General features: G+C 42.1%; 1 protein-coding gene across 1 annotated transcript in view; it reads right to left on the bottom strand.

Annotated features, from left to right (window-relative positions):
• Nucleotides 1-23,816, bottom strand: part of LOC120028066 (nuclear receptor-binding protein 2-like) — a 92,298-nt gene that overhangs the window by 19,483 nt on the left and 48,999 nt on the right. The window contains exons 2-3 of the mRNA XM_038973218.1: nucleotides 2,949-3,071; nucleotides 861-962 (exon numbers count right to left, since the gene is read on the bottom strand). Coding sequence (XP_038829146.1) covers nucleotides 861-962; nucleotides 2,949-3,071 — 225 coding nt within the window. The remainder of the gene's footprint in view (nucleotides 1-860; nucleotides 963-2,948; nucleotides 3,072-23,816) is intronic.

Raw genomic sequence — 23,816 nt, forward strand, 5'->3', positions numbered from 1 at the left:
AGCCAGGCCCAGCCAATCAGAATTAGTTTTTCCCCACAAAAGGGCTTTATTACAGACAGAAATGCTCCTCAGCACCCCCCTTCCCCGCCTCAGATGATCCCGCAGATGAAGAAGCCGGATGTGGAGGTCCTGGGCTGGCGTGGTCACACGTGGTCTGCGGTTGTGAGGCCGGTTGGACGTACTGCCAAGTTCACTAAAAACAACATTGGAGGCGGCTTATGGTACAGAAATTAACATTAAATTATCTGGCAAAAGCTCTGGTGGATATTCCTGCAGTCAGCATGCCAATTGCACGCTCCATCAAAACTGTGTTGTATGACAAAACTGCACATTTTAGAGTGGCCTTTTATTGTCCCCAGTGTAACAGTATAGTTTCCGTCCCTCTCCTCGCCCCTACCCGGGCTCGAACCAGGGACCTTCTGCACACATCGACAACAGCCACCCTCGAAGCATCGTTATCCATCGCTCCACAAAAGGCGCGGCCCTTGCAGAGCAAGGGAAACAACTACTTCAAGGTCTCAGAGCAAGTGACATCGCCGATTGAAACGCTATTAGCGCGCACCCCGCTAACTAGCTAGCCATTTCACACCAGTTACACCAGCACAAGATGCACCTGTGTAATGATCATGCTTAATCAGCTTCTTGATATGCCACACCGGTCAGGTGGATGGATTATCTTGGAAAATGAGAAATCCTCACTAACAGGGATGTAAACACATTTATGCACAACATTTGAGAGAAAGAAGCTTTTTGTGAGTATGGAACATTTCTGGGATATTTTATTTCAGCACATGAAACATGGGACCAACACTTTTATATGTTGCGTTTATGTTTTTGTTTAGTATAGATAGCAGACATACCCGAGCTTGACTCTCTCTCATGTCCAGCCAGTACTTATGGAACTTCACTATATTTGGGTGCTCAACCTGCATCAGGTTCTCAAACATCTCCTTTATCTTTTCCTGAAAAACAGATGGGGTGGGGAGAGGTTTGAGTACATACAGTACCAGGCAAAAGTTTGGACACACCTACTCATTCAAGGGTTTTTCTTTATTTTTACTATTTTCGACATTGTAGAATAATAGTGAAGACATCAAAACTATGAAATAACACATATAGAATCATGTAGTTACCAAAAAAGTGTTAAACAAATGTGCCTTTATGACAGCTTTGCACACTTGGCATTCTCTCAACCAGCTTCATGAGGTAGTCATCTGGAATGCATTTCAATTAACAGGTGTGCCTTTAAGTTCATTTGTTGAATTTCTTTCCTTAATGCTTTTGAGCCAATCAGTTGTGTTGTGACAAGGTAGGGGTGGTATACAGAAGATAGCCTTACTTGGTAAAAGACCAAGTCCATATTATGACAAGAACAGTTCAAATAAGCAAAGAGAAATGACAGTCCATCATTACTTTAAGACATGAAGGTCAGTCAATATGGAGAATTTCAAGAACTTTTAACAAGGTAGTCGTAAAAACAATCAAGCACTATGATGAAACTGGCTCTCATGAGGACCGCCACAGGAAAGGAAGACCCAGCATTACCTCCTCTCCAGAGGATAAGTTCATTAGAGTTACCAGCCTCAGAAATTGCAACCCAAATAAATGCTTCAGAGTTCAAGTAACAGACACATTTCAACATCAACTGTTCAGAGGAGACAGCGTGAATCAGGCCTTCATGGCCGAATTGCTGCAAAGAAACCACTACTAAAGGACACCAAAAAGAAGAGACTTGCTTGGGCCAAGAAACACAAGAAATGGACATTAGACCGGTGGAAATCTGTCCTTTGGTCTGATGAGTCCAAATTTGAGATTTTTGATTCCAACCGCTGTGTCTTTGTGACGCAGAGTAGGTGAACGGATGACCTTCGCATGTGTGGTTCCCACCGTGAAGCATGGAGGAGGTGTGATGGTGTTGGGGTCCTTTGCTGGTGACACTGTCTGTGATTTATTTAGAATTCAAGGCACACTTAACCAGCATGGCTACCACAGCATTCTGCAGCTATATGTCATCCCATCTGGTTTGCGCTTTGTGGGACTGTCATTTGTTTTTCAACAGTACAATGACCCAACACACCTCCAGGCTGTGTAAGGGCTATTTGACAAAGAAGGAGAGTGATGGAGTGCTGCTTCAGATGACCTGGCCTCCACAATCCCCCGACCTCAACACAATTGAGATGGTTTGGGATGAGTTGGACCACAGTCTGAAGGGAAAGCAGCCAACAAGTGCTCAGCATATGTGCGAACTCCTTCAAAACTGTTGGGAAAGCATTCCAGGTGAAGCTGGTTGAGAGAATGCCAAGAGAGTGCAAAGTTGTTGTCAAGGCAAGAGGTGACTACTTTGAAGAATCTCAAATATAAAATATATTTAGATTGATTTAACACTTTCATGGTTACTACATGATTCCATATGTGTTATTTAATCGTTTTGATGTCTTCACTATTATTCTACAATGTAGAAAATAGTAAAAAATAAAGAAAAAACCCTTGAATAAGTAGGTGTTCAAGCTTTTGACTGGTACTGTATGTACAGTAATAGGTGGTTCGCCAAAATATGCACTTATAAATCATTGACTTCTACTTCCATTGGTGAGCTTTCTCTGGAGAATGAAAGTACATATAATTGAACCAGAGGAGGCTGGTGGGAGGAGCTATGGGAGGACGGGCTCATTGTAATGGCTGGAATGAAATAAATGGAACGTTATCAAACACATCGAACCTATGGAAACCATGTTTGACTCCGTTCCATTGATTCAGCTATTACAATGAGCTCGTCCTCCCATATCCCATCCCACCAGCCTCCTCTGAATGGAACATATAGCCAATGACAATAGAAACCCTGTCTGCATCCCAATTGGCACCATATTCCCTATATAGTGTCCTATGACCCCTGGTCAAAAGTAGTGCACTATATAGGGAATAGGGTGCACAGCTTATGTCTGACGTACCTCCTGTGCCTTGAAGATCTTCCTGTCATTGAAGAGCACCTCATTCCACACCACCTCCACTCCCTCCTCTGTGTCCATGGCCAGTGAAGCACTCTCAACACCTGGGACATTACCTTGACTGATCTACAGGGGGAGACAAACACACACGAGAGATCTCACAAGCTCCGCATATGCCATAACTGAGGAGGAACAAGCATAAATATAGCATGTGTCTTGTTCCAGCCATAACTTACTACATGTAGCCATTATCGTGAATCATTTAGAAGCTTCGGAGCCAGCCATGCTCTATATGGCTGCAAAACGTCACAGGAGATTTAGAATGACCCTGCATGGGGAGGATTGCCAGCCGTTTTGCAAAGATATGCATCCCCATTTTAAATCCTGAATGGATACCGGTTTTCATTCATTAAATGGGCAGATATGGATCTTATGTTAACAAAAATTCTATAGCACTGATGTCCCATAACGTCTGACTGCTAAAAACCTGCTGCCCCGACCATCTGTGTCATGATGACGCAGAAAGACAAGGGGAGCGAGGATCAGAGATACTTCCAGAGTGAAGAGATGGATTCATGAAAAGGCGAGACAAGGGGGAGGGGGGATGGGACTGAGAACAAAAGAGAGATTGGGAGAGAGGGGATGAGAGAGAAATTGGGAGTGGGGGTGAGCAATAGGATGTGAGAAAGAAGGACAAAGCCAAATAGAGAGAGAAAGATTTGGGCGAGGGAGCCGACTGCCAGGGGCATGTGGTGCTACCAGACTTATGAGGACACTGAGTCAGGGAAAAGGCCAGACTGACTCCGAGCGGAGCAGCAGCAGCACTGTTTGTCTGTGTTCCAGAGCCTGGCAGAGCAGACAGAGACAGACAAGCCCTGGGCTCCCATTCTTTCTGCCACAGATGAGCAGTGAGTATGCATTAACACAGCACAGATGACTGCTCAGCCCAGAAGACAGCCAGCAAGAGAATAGTCAGTCACACATTGCAGCTCAGAGCTAAGCACACACAAGATAGCTTATCCCAATCCCTTTTTCCCCTGATGTACAGATAACACAAAAGAGGCAAAAGTAAGGCCCACAGTGGTCGAACCTGTTCTTGACAGATACAGGAGGGCTGCCCTTCCTGTCTCTATGGAGTCCAAAAAATGTTGAACAGTACAAAGATCAGCTGTTACCGTGAAACCCTCAGAAAACCTGACGGGTTCAACGCCTACACATCTACTGCAGTATTCAATTGTACGATGCACCCAAACCCATTCCACTTGTTAATACCCGGCAGTCTCTTAATGATCCTGAGCAATAGGATGTTGCTCAGGCAGAGCCAAAGAGAGAGAGAAAGATTTGGGCGAGGGAGTCGACTGCCAGGGGCATGTGGTGCTACCAGACTTATGAGGACACTGAGTCAGGGAAAAGGCCAGACTGACTCTGAACGGAGCAGCAGCAGCACTGTGTCTGTGTTCCAGAGCAGCACTGATCTTTCACAGGATATGCTGTGTTATCCCTCATGTAAGATTTACATTAAAAACTTAATAGCATTTACAGAATAGGCATAAGCCATATTTGATCATCACCTCTTCTCAAGCCACCCTGTACAGGAGGAAAATAATCCTGCTGCAGGAGGATTTGAATGGCTGAAGAAATATTTACAATCGGAAGTGGTGGAAGTGGTGTTTGTATACAATGCAGTACCATACCTAGAAATAAGTTTTGTCCAAATTGGATTTTAGGTACTATATATATTTATTGAATATTATATGAATCCTATAAATTAAAATGGCCAATTTGGGTGCAATCAATTAGCTTAATTTCTCAGAGATCACATTTTATTTCAATAAAATAATCTTGTAGGAATGCACACTTTCTGTTTCTAACAGAAACAATTTCAGAACAATCTTTTTCGTGTGCTTTTTAAGGTGGAATGACTCAGTCTGTGCTCGTCAGCAAAACATGATAGGCTTATAAATGATATAATGATCACACAGGATAATGACAATATAGGCTAGGTCTAACAATATGCCATTTAGCAGTGGGAGGATTTTAACATTAACACATGGGTGTGGCAAAGTGCCAGATTCTTGAAAATAATGACCAAATCATTGTCGTTTGATTAAAGAGACGGGGTTGGCGCGAATAGTGAAATTAGCTGTTCAACAAGCTGTCAATCAACTGAAGGCCCAAATCAGCTCAGCCATGGAAACACAAAAAGTAATCTATCGGTTTTCACACCATTCATTATGTGACAATGGATAGGCTAACGGGTAGCCTTCAGAATGTATTGGAATATAATAAAAATAACAAGGGGCCTATACCATCGATAGCACTAGATTATCGCCAGCTGATGTCTCGTTAAACCATCAATATGCGCTAAATTCACCCGCACAGCTGATCTCAATAGCAACCATTATTGGTCACCTCATTACCAAATCAAATTTTATTGGTCACATACACATGGTTAGCAGATGTTATTGCGAGTGTAGCGAAATGCTTATGCTTCTAGATCCGACAGCGCATCAGTATCTAACAGGTAATAACAACAACAAAATAATATCTATCAAATTCCACAAAACCTAATACACACAATCTAGTAAAGGAATGGGATAAGAATATATAAGTATAAAATATATGGATGAGCAGTGACAGAGCGGCTAAGATGCAATAGATAGTAAAGAATAGATAGTGTAGGATACAGTATACAGTATATACATATGAGATGAGTAATGTGAGATATGTAAACATTCTTAAAGTGACATTATTAAAGTGACTAGTGTTCCATTTATTAAAGTGGCCAATGATATCAAGTCTGTAGGTAGGCAGCCACCTCTCTGTGCTAGTGGTGGCTGTTTAACAATCTGATGACCCTGAGATAGAAGCTGTTTTTCAATCTCTCTGTCCCAGCTTTGATGCACCTGTACTGACCTCGCCTTCTGGATGGTAGCGGGGTGAACAGGCAGTGGCTCGGGTGGTTATTGTCCTTGATTATCCTTTTTGCCTTCCTGTGACATCGGGTGCTGTAGGTGTCCTGGAGGGCAGGTAGTTTGCCCCCGGTGATGCGTTGTGCAGACCACACCACCCTCTGGAGAGCCTTGTAGTTGTGGGCGGTGCAGTTGCTGTACCAGGCGGTGATACAGCCCGGCAGGATGCTCTCAATTGTGCACCTGTAAAGGTTAGTGAGTGTTTTCGGTGACAAGACACATTTTTTCAGCCTCCTGAGGTTGAAGAGGCGCTGTTGTGCCTTCTTCACCACACTGTCTGTGTGCGTGGACCATTTCAGTTTGTCGGTGATATGTACATCGAGGAACTTTCCACCTTCTCCACTGCTGTCCTGTCGATGTGGATAGGGGGGTGCTCCCTTTGCTGTTTCCTGAAGAACACGATCATCTCTTTTGTTTTGCTGACATTGAGGTAACACCACACTCTGAGGGCCCTCACCTGCTCCCTGTAGGCTGTCTCGTCATTGTTGGTAATCAAGACACTGACACTGTTGTGTCATCTGCAAACTTGATGATTGAGTCGGAGGCGTGCATGGCCATGCAGTCGTGGATGAACAGGGAGTACAGGAGGGGGCTGAGAACGCACCCTTGTGGGGCCCCAGTGTTGAGGTTCATCGGAGTGGAGATGTTGTTTCCTACCGTCACCACCTGGGGGCGGCCCGTCAGGAAGTCCAGGACCCAATTGCACAGGGCGGGGTTCAGACCCAGGGCCTCAAGCTTAATGATGAGTTTGGAGGGTACTATGGTGTTGAATGCTAAGCTGTAGTCAATGAACAGCATTCTTACATGGGTATTCCTCTTGTCCAGATGGGATAGGGCAGTGTGCAGTGTGATGGCGATTGCATCGTCTGTGGACCTATTGGGGCGGTAAGCAAATTGTTGTGGGTCTTGGGTGACAGGTAGGGTGGAGGTGATATGATCCTTGACTAGTCTCTCGAAGCACTTCACAATGACAGAAGTCATTTAGTTCAGTTACCTTAGGCTTTCTTGGGAACAGGAACAATGGTGGCCATCTTGAAGCATGTTGGGACAGCAGACTGTGATAGGGATTGTTTAATATATACCTCTCCCTAAAAGATGATGTTGGTGTTTTCTTATTCCTGCTGGCAACCAAAGTCTTTTAAGATACCTTCGCCCTCTGTTTGGTATTATCATCGGAACAACTTAGTCCTTTTTGAAAGACTAAGGTTTGACAAGCATTACGTACAATTGAAATAAAGTCTTCCCTTTCTATAGAGTGGTCATAACAGGTTGTAGGCAAAACGCTACAGACGTTTTCGTGAGAATACCGATTTTTGTGATGTCTCATGGTCTGACAAACACCGCTGTAGCTCGGTCACCTTCCGCAGCAGATGGGGAAGGCCGACATTGGCAAATGCGGTGGATTGAGACGTAGCCAACGCAAACCTGATATCTCTAGCTGAAACTGACTGATTTTATGGGGATTTTTTAATTATGTGTAACTAAAATCAGTCGATTGAGTTATTTCGGCCGGAATCCAACCCACGCATACAGGGTAGGCTTACATGTGCATGCTGAAGGCAGTGGCCCTAACCGCTAGACTATCCCAGGCCACGATTGAACTACATTTTGACAGTTGATTTGTAACCTTCGGTTCGCTAGAAACCTAGGTGTAGCCTACTGTAAGGCTGCATTTCCCGAGAAACTTGACACTTGTATGTTGTAGTGGAGACCAATATCTATCTTGTGTTAGTTATTAAGCTACTGTATAGAAAACAACGGTTGCTGATGTGTTTGGATGCATTTCAGATACATTTGAATGCAGTGCAGCAGATTTATTCATTTTCTGTCCGTCTGCTGCTTTAGCGTTTGACCGAGTAAGAGAGGGAGGGTGATTTTGATAGCTGGCGCTGGTCCAACTGACATCTGTATGTCTTCAATGAAAGTGTTAGAATTCATTTGAAAGAGGGAATCTGAGATAAAACATTATGTCTAAACAGTGATGTGATGCTATTTCATTTTGGGTGTCTACCATATGAAAGCTATTACTTAAGTGCTTATAAGCTTTCAAGTTATAATTGAATGTACTATTAATATCTTAAATAATAATTATGTAGTAGTAGTAGCAGCACAGTAGACATTTTCATAGGCACCTTCACGAAATGCAAGAGCTTACACATACTGTAGTTATAAACGCATTTAAAATGGCCTCTTTCACCACGGTGTTACCACATTGTTAATCAACAAGCCCACACCCAATCCACAGACCCACCCTGCTGTGCCCACTGCCATAAATATACAGCCCAGATGACAGCAGCCTGCCACATTGGCATCCTACCAGGCTGCTTTGGCCCATACTCTGCCCACCTAGCGCTGCCTTCTACCCAAGGTGCGTAGGCGATTGGCATTGGCACATAATGACTTGAGGCCTTACGTGAGGTCGCAACACAGTGTTGACCGCACAAGATGCTTTTAATATAACTGTTATGTCTGTAGAGAACCAATATCTGGGGTATATACGGTATATCCATTTCATAGTTAAAATGTTCTTGTAAACACTGTTGGCTTTATCTATTACACAAGTCAACCTGCAGTGTGGTTCCAATACTCTCCAACTTGAAGTACGGAGAGCCCTAGTCTAGAGGGGCTGTAAGGAGATTACATTATAAATAAGAGTGAAGTAAGAACACAATGCTCTGACATAGTGGCACTAAATGGGGCGGCTGGCTGGCTGGGGATTCCATGGTCTTTGAGCTACTGTAAAGCATGTCTACTGGGGCTACACAGGGACTCATGTTTGGATGCTGTTGTTTATTTTCCCTCTGTGTTACGAAACAGCCCCCTGTGCTTGAGTATGCTCCCTGGGTGTGTTTGTTGGGGCGGTGGAGTTTGGTGCTCAGTCATGGTAGGGTGAAAATAGTAAACAGGCTGTGATTGGTTGCTGAAGGGAGGTGGGTTAAGGTTGGGGAAAAGGTTGTTGGGTTCAGGTAAAAAAAAAAACACAAACATTGATGTTGATGTTTTGGTGTTAAAAAAAAGATGATCAGATAATGCAGGTCATTTCAGTGAATCTGTCTGGAAGGCTTTCTGTTGTTTGGAAAGTATTTAGTCCGATAGATATGGGCAATCCACAGTAACAGAATGACACGGAGACTATGATTTTTCACTTTATAAGTATGTCAAACAAAAAACATTGATTGCAAAGTTAAACAAACCATACAACTCTGTGCACAATGACTACTTTAAAAATGTCCACAGAAAACTTTTGTCGGTTACGACACCAAACTGCAGTCAGGCCAAGACCCTGGTGAGGACAACAACACGCAGATGTGCTTCCTTGAGACGGTTTCTGACAGTTTGTGCAGAAATGATTTGGTTGTGCAAACCAACAGTTTCATCAGCTGTCCGGATGGCTGGTCTCAGACGATCCCGCAAGTGAAGCAGGATGTGGAGGTCCTGGGCTGGCGTGGTCTGCCGTTGTGAGGCTGGACGTACTGCCAAATTCTCTAATATGACGTGGAAGGCAGCTTACTGTATAGAAATTGTCACGTTCTGACCTTTATTTCCTTTGTTTTGTCTTTATTTAGTATGGTCAGGGCGTGAGTTGGGGTGGGCAGTCTATGTTTATATTTCTATGTTTTCCTATTTCTGTGTTTGGCCTGATATGGTTCTCAATCAGAGGCAGGTGTTTTGTGTTGTCTCTGATTGGGAACCATATTTAGGTAGCCTGTTTTGTGTTGGGTTTTGTGGGTGGTTGTTTTCAGTCTTTGTGTGTCTGCACCAGATAGAACTGTTTCGGTTGTTACATTTGTTGTTTTTGTATTTGAGTGTTCACCTTTATTAAATTAAGATGAACAATTACCACGCTGCGCATTGGTCCTCTGATCCTTCTAAATTATCCTCCTCGGACGAGGAGGAAGACGACAGCCGTTACAGAAATGAACATTCAATTCTCTGGCAACAGTGCTGGTGGACATTCCTGCAGTCAGCATGCCAAATGCACGCTCCCTCAATACGTTGAGACATCTGTGCCATTCCCATGGTAGCCAATTCAGTTGCAATCATTCTGTTACAGATTTTTGGGTCATTCTGTTACTGATTTGGTAACGTGTTTTAATCACTTAATATATCATAAACCAAATTGTTATCAGTAAAACACTATAACTAATTGGTAGGTCTACCTTTACATGTTAATGCTCATCGGGCTTTTTACGTGGAAATACCCATATTCAAAATGCTTGTTTATTTATATATTTTTTGTCATTTAGGAAACTTATCCAGAGCGACTTACAGGTACAATTAGGGTTAAGCGCCTTGCTCAAAGGAACATCGACAGACTTTTCACCTAGTCAGCTCTTGGACTTTTCAGTTACTGGCCCAATGCTCTTAACCGCTATGCTACCTGCCACCCTATTTACATTTTTATTTTACCTTTATTTAACCAGGAAGGGCTCATTGAGATTTAAAATCTCTTTTTCAAGAGCGTCCTGGCCAAGATAGTCAGGACCAAGTCATTACAAACCATAAATAAATAGGTTATTAGTAGGTTAAAATGTACTAGTCACAGACAAACGACTTGACATGCTGCCATCTTGGACATTCACTGTACCAGTCCATTTCCTAATACTAATAAACAAGAAAACTGGTCAGATACTAATTTAACTCAAAGCTATCTAAAATGTATGTCAAACAAATGTAATGATCCACAGCAAGCTGATTAAAAGTTATGTTGTTGAATCCATAAGCAGTCAGCCACAGGTAATCCACAGACAGTCAGTCACAATCCTCTGGCCGGGGGCGCAACCTAGGCCACAGGAGGGGGGGGTGAGAATGGGGTCAAAACTGCATACTAAGCTTTTCACACCAACTCTGGATACACTTATAGTAGGCATAAATAGGCTTGTGGATGTCCATCTCTGGCTCTGCTCCAAACCCTAACTGGAGGAAACCAGAGATGCGTCGCAAATGGCACTCTATAGCCTATAGTGCACACTTTTGACCAGAGCTCTATGGGACCTGGTCAAAAGTAGTGCACTATAAAGGGAATAGTTTGCCATTTGGGAGACAGCACAAATGACTGAAGATCTGATCTCAGGCCTCCCTGGAAATAACCTGATTATAGATATACAGCCGGGAAAGCCAACACTAGAGACAGCACCACTACACACACCATGAGGATGAATGAAAGCTCATCCACATGTGCCACGGGGCCGGCGTATTGTCTCTGTGTGTGTTAGAGACAGGGTGCTAGAATTAGTCAGGCAGAGAGAAGAGGACCAAGGGAGGATTAGGGAGAGGTGGAAGGGAGGATGTTATTAAGGCCCTCTACAATGTGGCAACTCGCCACTATCTATGGCCGTGCAGTGGGTGTCTCTGTACTGTACTCACTGTAGCAGAGAACAAATTCAAAAGAGTTTTGAATTTGTCTGAGGGGGATACAATGTAAGTGTGTGGGTCCTGAGAATAACAAAGGACTCCGTCTCCCCACTACCATATCTCTCTCTCTGCCTCCTCCTACACCAATTTTAATACCAGATAACGACTCAGGGTAGGTCTACTCAACTACTACATTTTGTTACATCAGCATTGTCACGACTTCCGCCGAAGTTGGCTCCCCTGCCTGTTCGGGCGGTGCTCGGCGGTCGTCGTCACCGTCCTACTAGCCGCCACCGATCCCTTTTTCGTTTGTCTGTTTGTTTTGTCTTATTAGTTTCACCTGTGTTTCTGTTGTTTTCGTTTAATGAGCTTCCCTATATTTAGTAGGTAGACCCGCCCTTGTTTTGTGCGGGATTGTCTTTATTTTGTTACGTGTGTGCATTGTAGGCTGAGGTGGATTTTCTTTCTTACACTTGACACCCTGTGGTTTTTGGGTTGTCACGTTGTATGTCCGCGCCCTGTATTGTTGGGCTTATATTTTGTGTGTGCCTTAGTAAAGCGCACTAGACCCCAGTGGAACTCTCTCTGCGTCTGATTCCTGCACCCACCTAGTCCCGCGTGACAAGCTTAACATTAAATGGGACGGAGATATTGGCGCTCTGTTCTGTGGTTTACTGGTTTTCAATCTAACAATGGTGATGAAGCAACCCACAATCTAGTGTTATTCTTTGCTTTGACAAATACAAAATCATTTGGACGAATAGAAAATGACCAGCATCCCCATACTGCACATCCCACAACAAACCAAGGAATAACTTGAATTATATTGCTAATTAAACAGTCAAACAATTTCCTAACACTGAATTTGTCATTGGTTATCTCAGTCCCAGCCAAATGATATCTTCTCCAAAGTCTTTAACCTGAAGCTCTTCTGAATAATGGCCGGTGGGAGATTTGAACAGACTCCTCCTCCTCAAGTTTAATAGCACAGTCATTCTTCGCACTATTTCTTTCCAAAGCTCCGAAATGTTCTGGCTCTTTGAAAGGATTAGCAAGACTTCATCCATAGAGAGACAATCTCTCAAGTTTCACCTGATCATTTTCTTGAGGGCCATGTCAAGGATGGAATGTACGAGAGCAAGGCAGGCTGAAAGATCTTAAGCCCTGAGTCAGTAGACACAAAGCTGTTCCATAACACAGACCTGTACGACACAATACAATCAAAACACACTGGGAAGCATTGTTGACGTTGCCTTTGCTCCTGAGAGCTCGAGTGGGAAGTGGAGACGGCAAGATTCCTCATCATTTCCCAAACACAAAACAGTCTGGGGATTTGGGAGACGTTGACAGTATAGAGCCACTCAATTCAACCATTTGAAAACACACAACTTCAAATGTGCTTACATCAACAATGAAAATATGAATCTACAGATTTTAACTGTAACAACATGGGCTTTACCAGTCCTACAAAAAGCTCTGAAAAATATTTAATGTCTTCTGTTCCATGAAAATGTATGGAATACATACCTCTCACAAATACAAATAGTGATGAAGTCATTCTCCTCTACTTTGAGCCAGGAGAGATTGACATGCATATTATTCATATTAGCTCTCTGTGTACATCCAATGGCCAGCCATGCTGCCCTGTTCTGAGCCAACTGCAATTTTCACACAAGGTAAGTCCCTCTGTGTGGCACCTGACCACACGACTGAACAGTAGTCCAGGTGCGGCAAAACTAGAGCCTGTAGGACCTGCCTTGTTGATAGTGGTTTTAAGATGGTAGAGCAGGACTTTATTATGGACAGACTTCTCCCCATCTTAGCTACTATTGTATCAATATGTTTTGACCATGATAGTTTACAATCCAGGGTTACTCCAAGCAGTTAAGTCACCTCAACTTGGTAAATTTTCACATGATTTATTACAATATTTAGTTGAGTTTTAGGGTTTAGTGAATGATTTTTCCCAAATACAATGCTTTTAAAAAATATTTAGGACTAACTTATTCCTTGCCACCCATTCTGAAACTAGTCATTTCAGTTGCTGTAGTTGTATAGTGTTGAGTCATCCGCATACATAGACACACTGGCTAATGTTTTGTACACTCAGTGTATTTACTGAATATTATCTGATTCCTATGAATAAAAAATTGCATATTTGGGTGCAATCAATTAGCTTAATGTCTCAGAAATCTAATTATATTTCAACAAAATAATTTTTCAGGAATGCTAATCGTATCTGTTTCCAACTACAGAAACGATTTCAGAAGTATCTCAGGTGTCGAAATCCTCTTGTGCTTTTTGAGGAGGAACGACCCTGTTCTTCTAACAACATGCAGGATTAAACAGCCCAAAAACACTCTAATAACTGAACAGGGGAGACAAAGACTGTGTGTTCTATAGGTTGGTTTTTATAATACTGTAGTGAACGGCGGGGTAGGGAAGCGAACCCGGCATGAAAGGGAAACACCCTACGTATCACGCCAACAGGGTTAAGCCACTTGGTGAGAATTGTCAAGTGGCTCATATAGCGAGGGTCGGTACAGTACTTTAGTGAGGATCAGTACAGTACTTAGTCGGTTTCTTCCAGTCTAGGGGGCGCTGTGTAGCCTGATAAGAGGTCATCCACCTGCTCAATTCATATCAGCATCTCAAAACAAAGAGGTGAAGGGAATTTGTGTGTTTAAAAATGCATTATCCATTAACAATTGTTTGTTGAAAGGATTAAAGGGAGAGCTATATTTCAAACTGATTTCTGAGTTGCTAGGTCAAGCAATATGGAAATTAACTATCTATGCTCAGTTGGGGATGGTTATATAACAAGTTATATTGACAAAGTATAAACTGTTTAATTTTGTAAAGAAATTTGTTAAATAAATCAATAGCCTGGTTATCATTAACTTTACCAAGTTGCAGGACATTTTAGCCCAAAACCTGTCTGCCCCTGCCAGGAGGCTGACACTTGGCCACAATTGGGTCTTCCAGCTAGACAATAACCCCAAGCGCACATCAAAATACACAAAGAAATGGTTAACTGAGAGACTGAAAAACAGCTTCTATCTCAAGGCCATCAGACTGTTAAACAGCCACCACTAACATTGAGTGGCTGCTGCCAACATACTGACTCAACTCCAGCTCACTTTAACAATGGAATTGATGGAAATTGATCAAAAATGTATCACTAGCCACTTCAAACAATGCCACTTAATATAATGTATATGTATATACTGTACTCTATCATCTACTGCATCTTGCCATCTTTATGTAATACATGTATCACTAGCCACTTTAAACTATGCCACTTTTGTGTTTACATACCCTACACTACTGATCTCATATGTATATACTGTACTCGATACCATCTACTGCATCGTTCCGTACCATCACTCATTCATATATCTTTATGTACATATCCTTTATCCCTTTACACTTGTGTGTATAAGGTAGTAGTTGTGGAATTGTTAGGTTAGATTACTCGTTGGTTATTACTGCATTGTCGGAACTAGAAGCACAAGCATTTCGCTACACTCGCATTAACATCTCCTAACCATGTGTATGTGACAAATACAATTTGATTTGATTTGAATTGACCACAATATCAACAATTTGCAATGGCCATCTCAGTCTCCAGACTTGAACCCCACTGAAAACATGTTGCTTGAATTGAAGAGGGCAGTCCATACACACAGACGAAGGATATCAAAGATCTGGAAAGATTCTGTCTGGAAGAATGGTCAAAGATCCCTCCCAATGTGTTCTCCAATCTCATAAAACATCTTAGAAAAAGGCTCAGTCTCATTATCCTCGCAAGGGTGCTGGAGTACTAAAAACAGGGGTGCCAATAATCTTGACCCCTATCTTTTTTAGATTTTTTTATTACTTCAGCAATTGTATTATTATAAAATAATATAATTCTTTTGAGCATGGAACATAGCTCAGTATTTGTATTGTTTATTTTATATAGTCTTTTTTGCTCATCTTTACTGAGGGTGCCAATAATTATGGACCTGACTGTATATCAAATGATATACAGCTCGTTTCACACATTATACAACTTCAATGAGCACGACTCCAATAAGCACATAATTAATACATCATGCATTAGAGATTTATGAAGATCAATGTGACTTTCATGCTCTGGGAGGCCAGTTACAACGCAATATTATGGAGATCATGGTCACTGCATACCACTTTTAGCGGTATTTGCCATTCACCACTTAAAGCTTTCTTGGGAACAGGAACAATGGTGGCCATCTTGAAGCATGTTGGGACAGCAGACTGTGATAGGGATTGTTTAATATATACCTCTCCCTAAAAGATGATGTTGGTGTTTTCTTATTCCTGCTGGCAACCAAAGTCTTTTAAGATACCTTCGCCCTCTGTTTGGTATTATCATCGGAACAACTTAGTCCTTTTTGAAAGACTAAGGTTTGACAAGCATTACGTACAATTGAAATAAAGTCTTCCCTTTCTATAGAGTGGTCATAACAGGTTGTAGGCAAAACGCTACAGACGTTTTCGTGAGAATACCGATTTTTGTGATGTCTCATGGTCTGACAAACACCGCTGTAGCTCGGTCACCTTCCGCAGCAGATGGGGAAGGCCGACATTGGCAAATGCGGTGGATTGAGACGTAGCCAACGCAAACCTGATATCTCTAGCTGAAACTGACTGATTTTATGGGGATTTTTTAATTATGTGTAACTAAAATCAGTCGATTGAGTTATTTCGGCCGGAATCCAACCCACGCATACAGGGTAGGCTTACATGTGCATGCTGAAGGCAGTGGCCCTAACCGCTAGACTATCCCAGGCCACGATTGAACTACATTTTGACAGTTGATTTGTAACCTTCGGTTCGCTAGAAACCTAGGTGTAGCCTACTGTAAGGCTGCATTTCCCGAGAAACTTGACACTTGTATGTTGTAGTGGAGACCAATATCTATCTTGTGTTAGTTATTAAGCTACTGTATAGAAAACAACGGTTGCTGATGTGTTTGGATGCATTTCAGATACATTTGAATGCAGTGCAGCAGATTTATTCATTTTCTGTCCGTCTGCTGCTTTAGCGTTTGACCGAGTAAGAGAGGGAGGGTGATTTTGATAGCTGGCGCTGGTCCAACTGACATCTGTATGTCTTCAATGAAAGTGTTAGAATTCATTTGAAAGAGGGAATCTGAGATAAAACATTATGTCTAAACAGTGATGTGATGCTATTTCATTTTGGGTGTCTACCATATGAAAGCTATTACTTAAGTGCTTATAAGCTTTCAAGTTATAATTGAATGTACTATTAATATCTTAAATAATAATTATGTAGTAGTAGTAGCAGCACAGTAGACATTTTCATAGGCACCTTCACGAAATGCAAGAGCTTACACATACTGTAGTTATAAACGCATTTAAAATGGCCTCTTTCACCACGGTGTTAATCAACAAGCCCACACCCAATCCACAGACCCACCCTGCTGTGCCCACTGCCATAAATATACAGCCCAGATGACAGCAGCCTGCCACATTGGCATCCTACCAGGCTGCTTTGGCCCATACTCTGCCCACCTAGCGCTGCCTTCTACCCAAGGTGCGTAGGCGATTGGCATTGGCACATAATGACTTGAGGCCTTACGTGAGGTCGCAACACAGTGTTGACCGCACAAGATGCTTTTAATATAACTGTTATGTCTGTAGAGAAAACCAATATCTGGGGTATATACGGTATATCCATTTCATAGTTAAAATGTTCTTGTAAACACTGTTGGCTTTATCTATTACACAAGTCAACCTGCAGTGTGGTTCCAATACTCTCCAACTTGAAGTACGGAGAGCCCTAGTCTAGAGGGGCTGTAAGGAGATTACATTATAAATAAGAGTGAAGTAAGAACACAATGCTCTGACATAGTGGCACTAAATGGGGCGGCTGGCTGGCTGGGGATTCCATGGTCTTTGAGCTACTGTAAAGCATGTCTACTGGGGCTACACAGGGACTCATGTTTGGATGCTGTTGTTTATTTTCCCTCTGTGTTACGAAACAGCCCCCTGTGCTTGAGTATGCTCCCTGGGTGTGTTTGTTGGGGCGGTGGAGTTTGGTGCTCAGTCATGGTAGGGTGAAAATAGTAAACAGGCTGTGATTGGTTGCTGAAGGGAGGTGGGTTAAGGTTGGGGAAAAGGTTGTTGGGTTCAGGTTAAAAAAAAAACACAAACATTGATGTTGATGTTTTGGTGTTAAAAAAAAGATGATCAGATAATGCAGGTCATTTCAGTGAATCTGTCTGGAAGGCTTTCTGTTGTTTGGAAAGTATTTAGTCCGATAGATATGGGCAATCCACAGTAACAGAATGACACGGAGACTATGATTTTTCACTTTATAAGTATGTCAAACAAAAAACATTGATTGCAAAGTTAAACAAACCATACAACTCTGTGCACAATGACTACTTTAAAAATGTCCACAGAAAACTTTTGTCGGTTACGACACCAAACTGCAGTCAGGCCAAGACCCTGGTGAGGACAACAACACGCAGATGTGCTTCCTTGAGACGGTTTCTGACAGTTTGTGCAGAAATGATTTGGTTGTGCAAACCAACAGTTTCATCAGCTGTCCGGATGGCTGGTCTCAGACGATCCCGCAAGTGAAGCAGGATGTGGAGGTCCTGGGCTGGCGTGGTCTGCCGTTGTGAGGCTGGACGTACTGCCAAATTCTCTAATATGACATGGAAGGCAGCTTACTGTATAGAAATTGTCACGTTCTGACCTTTATTTCCTTTGTTTTGTCTTTATTTAGTATGGTCAGGGCGTGAGTTGGGGTGGGCAGTCTATGTTTATATTTCTATGTTTTCCTATTTCTGTGTTTGGCCTGATATGGTTCTCAATCAGAGGCAGGTGTTTTGTGTTGTCTCTGATTGGGAACCATATTTAGGTAGCCTGTTTTGTGTTGGGTTTTGTGGGTGGTTGTTTTCAGTCTTTGTGTGTCTGCACCAGATAGAACTGTTTCGGTTGTTACATTTGTTGTTTTTGTATTTGAGTGTTCACCTTTATTAAATTAAGATGAACAATTACCACGCTGCGCATTGGTCCTCTGATCCTTCTAAATTATCCTCCTCGGACGAGGAGGAAGACGACAGCCGTTACAGAAATGAACATTCAATTCTCTGGCAACAGTGCTGGTGGACATTCCTGCAGTCAGCATGCCAAATGCACGCTCCCTCAATACGTTGAGACATCTGTGCCATTCCCATGGTAGCCAATTCAGTTGCAATCATTCTGTTACAGATTTTTGGGTCATTCTGTTACTGATTTGGTAACGTGTTTTAATCACTTAATATATCATAAACCAAATTGTTATCAGTAAAACACTATAACTAATTGGTAGGTCTACCTTTACTTGTAACTTCTGTGAACTTTCATTAACCTTCCTCCTCATGAGGGATTTAAATTTGAAAATATGTGGGTTTTTGGTAACAGAATGACACTAGGCATTATTTCTTAACTTACAGAAGGCAAATAATTTCAGCAAAATGAAATATAAATGTTGATATTAGTTGGCAGGGGTCTTTACTTCTAGCATTATAGTGTTTTTAATAATTTCTAATACCTTTTGTAACGGCTTTCATATTCGTCCTCCGCATAACACGGTGTCTGACCAGTACGACGCCCTCTCACTCCACGGTAAGCACGGGGAGTTGGCTCAGGTATCCTACCCGGCTTTGCCACACTCCGCGTGTGCGGAGGTCAGGAACGTGACACCTTTTTAAGACTTTTTCTGGTAGATGTTTTCTAAGCCTTTTTCCGTCTTTTTGACCAGAAATCAAAACCTTTGTTTATTACAAATTTTTGGGATGGAAAATGGTAGAAACATTTATATATGCTGTCATTTCTCACAAATATAGACGCTTAGCTTTCATTTGACACCAAATTTGATATGCTCTTATGAACTTCACATGTTAATGCTCATCGGGCTTTTTACGTGGAAATACCCATATTCAAAATGCTTGTTTATTTATATATTTTTTGTCATTTAGGAAACTTATCCAGAGCGACTTACAGGTACAATTAGGGTTAAGCGCCTTGCTCAAAGGAACATCGACAGACTTTTCACCTAGTCAGCTCTTGGACTTTTCAGTTACTGGCCCAATGCTCTTAACCGCTATGCTACCTGCCACCCTATTTACATTTTTATTTTACCTTTATTTAACCAGGAAGGGCTCATTGAGATTTAAAATCTCTTTTTCAAGAGCGTCCTGGCCAAGATAGTCAGGACCAAGTCATTACAAACCATAAATAAATAGGTTATTAGTAGGTTAAAATGTACTAGTCACAGACAAACGACTTGACATGCTGCCATCTTGGACATTCACTGTACCAGTCCATTTCCTAATACTAATAAACAAGAAAACTGGTCAGATACTAATTTAACTCAAAGCTATCTAAAATGTATGTCAAACAAATGTAATGATCCACAGCAAGCTGATTAAAAGTTATGTTGTTGAATCCATAAGCAGTCAGCCACAGGTAATCCACAGACAGTCAGTCACAATCCTCTGGCCGGGGGCGCAACCTAGGCCACAGGAGGGGGGGGTGAGAATGGGGTCAAAACTGCATACTAAGCTTTTCACACCAACTCTGGATACACTTATAGTAGGCATAAATAGGCTTGTGGATGTCCATCTCTGGCTCTGCTCCAAACCCTAACTGGAGGAAACCAGAGATGCGTCGCAAATGGCACTCTATAGCCTATAGTGCACACTTTTGACCAGAGCTCTATGGGACCTGGTCAAAAGTAGTGCACTATAAAGGGAATAGTTTGCCATTTGGGAGACAGCACAAATGACTGAAGATCTGATCTCAGGCCTCCCTGGAAATAACCTGATTATAGATATACAGCCGGGAAAGCCAACACTAGAGACAGCACCACTACACACACCATGAGGATGAATGAAAGCTCATCCACATGTGCCACGGGGCCGGCGTATTGTCTCTGTGTGTGTTAGAGACAGGGTGCTAGAATTAGTCAGGCAGAGAGAAGAGGACCAAGGGAGGATTAGGGAGAGGTGGAAGGGAGGATGTTATTAAGGCCCTCTACAATGTGGCAACTCGCCACTATCTATGGCCGTGCAGTGGGTGTCTCTGTACTGTACTCACTGTAGCAGAGAACAAATTCAAAAGAGTTTTGAATTTGTCTGAGGGGGATACAATGTAAGTGTGTGGGTCCTGAGAATAACAAAGGACTCCGTCTCCCCACTACCATATCTCTCTCTCTGCCTCCTCCTACACCAATTTTAATACCAGATAACGACTCAGGGTAGGTCTACTCAACTACTACATTTTGTTACATCAGCATTGTCACGACTTCCGCCGAAGTTGGCTCCCCTGCCTGTTCGGGCGGTGCTCGGCGGTCGTCGTCACCGTCCTACTAGCCGCCACCGATCCCTTTTTCGTTTGTCTGTTTGTTTTGTCTTATTAGTTTCACCTGTGTTTCTGTTGTTTTCGTTTAATGAGCTTCCCTATATTTAGTAGGTAGACCCGCCCTTGTTTTGTGCGGGATTGTCTTTATTTTGTTACGTGTGTGCATTGTAGGCTGAGGTGGATTTTCTTTCTTACACTTGACACCCTGTGGTTTTTGGGTTGTCACGTTGTATGTCCGCGCCCTGTATTGTTGGGCTTATATTTTGTGTGTGCCTTAGTAAAGCGCACTAGACCCCAGTGGAACTCTCTCTGCGTCTGATTCCTGCACCCACCTAGTCCCGCGTGACAAGCTTAACATTAAATGGGACGGAGATATTGGCGCTCTGTTCTGTGGTTTACTGGTTTTCAATCTAACAATGGTGATGAAGCAACCCACAATCTAGTGTTATTCTTTGCTTTGACAAATACAAAATCATTTGGACGAATAGAAAATGACCAGCATCCCCATACTGCACATCCCACAACAAACCAAGGAATAACTTGAATTATATTGCTAATTAAACAGTCAAACAATTTCCTAACACTGAATTTGTCATTGGTTATCTCAGTCCCAGCCAAATGATATCTTCTCCAAAGTCTTTAACCTGAAGCTCTTCTGAATAATGGCCGGTGGGAGATTTGAACAGACTCCTCCTCCTCAAGTTTAATAGCACAGTCATTCTTCGCACTATTTCTTTCCAAAGCTCCGAAATGTTCTGGCTCTTTGAAAGGATTAGCAAGACTTCATCCATAGAGAGACAATCTCTCAAGTTTCACCTGATCATTTTCTTGAGGGCCATGTCAAGGATGGAATGTACGAGAGCAAGGCAGGCTGAAAGATCTTAAGCCCTGAGTCAGTAGACACAAAGCTGTTCCATAACACAGACCTGTACGACACAATACAATCAAAACACACTGGGAAGCATTGTTGACGTTGCCTTTGCTCCTGAGAGCTCGAGTGGGAAGTGGAGACGGCAAGATTCCTCATCATTTCCCAAACACAAAACAGTCTGGGGATTTGGGAGACGTTGACAGTATAGAGCCACTCAATTCAACCATTTGAAAACACACAACTTCAAATGTGCTTACATCAACAATGAAAATATGAATCTACAGATTTTAACTGTAACAACATGGGCTTTACCAGTCCTACAAAAAGCTCTGAAAAATATTTAATGTCTTCTGTTCCATGAAAATGTATGGAATACATACCTCTCACAAATACAAATAGTGATGAAGTCATTCTCCTCTACTTTGAGCCAGGAGAGATTGACATGCATATTATTCATATTAGCTCTCTGTGTACATCCAATGGCCAGCCATGCTGCCCTGTTCTGAGCCAACTGCAATTTTCACACAAGGTAAGTCCCTCTGTGTGGCACCTGACCACACGACTGAACAGTAGTCCAGGTGCGGCAAAACTAGAGCCTGTAGGACCTGCCTTGTTGATAGTGGTTTTAAGATGGTAGAGCAGGACTTTATTATGGACAGACTTCTCCCCATCTTAGCTACTATTGTATCAATATGTTTTGACCATGATAGTTTACAATCCAGGGTTACTCCAAGCAGTTAAGTCACCTCAACTTGGTAAATTTTCACATGATTTATTACAATATTTAGTTGAGTTTTAGGGTTTAGTGAATGATTTTTCCCAAATACAATGCTTTTAAAAAATATTTAGGACTAACTTATTCCTTGCCACCCATTCTGAAACTAGTCATTTCAGTTGCTGTAGTTGTATAGTGTTGAGTCATCCGCATACATAGACACACTGGCTAATGTTTTGTACACTCAGTGTATTTACTGAATATTATCTGATTCCTATGAATAAAAAATTGCATATTTGGGTGCAATCAATTAGCTTAATGTCTCAGAAATCTAATTATATTTCAACAAAATAATTTTTCAGGAATGCTAATCGTATCTGTTTCCAACTACAGAAACGATTTCAGAAGTATCTCAGGTGTCGAAATCCTCTTGTGCTTTTTGAGGAGGAACGACCCTGTTCTTCTAACAACATGCAGGATTAAACAGCCCAAAAACACTCTAATAACTGAACAGGGGAGACAAAGACTGTGTGTTCTATAGGTTGGTTTTTATAATACTGTAGTGAACGGCGGGGTAGGGAAGCGAACCCGGCATGAAAGGGAAACACCCTACGTATCACGCCAACAGGGTTAAGCCACTTGGTGAGAATTGTCAAGTGGCTCATATAGCGAGGGTCGGTACAGTACTTTAGTGAGGATCAGTACAGTACTTAGTCGGTTTCTTCCAGTCTAGGGGGCGCTGTGTAGCCTGATAAGAGGTCATCCACCTGCTCAATTCATATCAGCATCTCAAAACAAAGAGGTGAAGGGAATTTGTGTGTTTAAAAATGCATTATCCATTAACAATTGTTTGTTGAAAGGATTAAAGGGAGAGCTATATTTCAAACTGATTTCTGAGTTGCTAGGTCAAGCAATATGGAAATTAACTATCTATGCTCAGTTGGGGATGGTTATATAACAAGTTATATTGACAAAGTATAAACTGTTTAATTTTGTAAAGAAATTTGTTAAATAAATCAATAGCCTGGTTATCATTAACTTTACCAAGTTGCAGGACATTTTAGCCCAAAACCTGTCTGCCCCTGCCAGGAGGCTGACACTTGGCCACAATTGGGTCTTCCAGCTAGACAATAACCCCAAGCGCACATCAAAATACACAAAGAAATGGTTAACTGAGAGACTGAAAAACAGCTTCTATCTCAAGGCCATCAGACTGTTAAACAGCCACCACTAACATTGAGTGGCTGCTGCCAACATACTGACTCAACTCCAGCTCACTTTAACAATGGAATTGATGGAAATTGATCAAAAATGTATCACTAGCCACTTCAAACAATGCCACTTAATATAATGTATATGTATATACTGTACTCTATCATCTACTGCATCTTGCCATCTTTATGTAATACATGTATCACTAGCCACTTTAAACTATGCCACTTTTGTGTTTACATACCCTACACTACTGATCTCATATGTATATACTGTACTCGATACCATCTACTGCATCGTTCCGTACCATCACTCATTCATATATCTTTATGTACATATCCTTTA

Source organism: Salvelinus namaycush, chromosome 33 (assembly GCF_016432855.1).
Source record: "Salvelinus namaycush isolate Seneca chromosome 33, SaNama_1.0, whole genome shotgun sequence".
Lineage (NCBI taxonomy): Eukaryota > Metazoa > Chordata > Actinopteri > Salmoniformes > Salmonidae > Salvelinus > Salvelinus namaycush.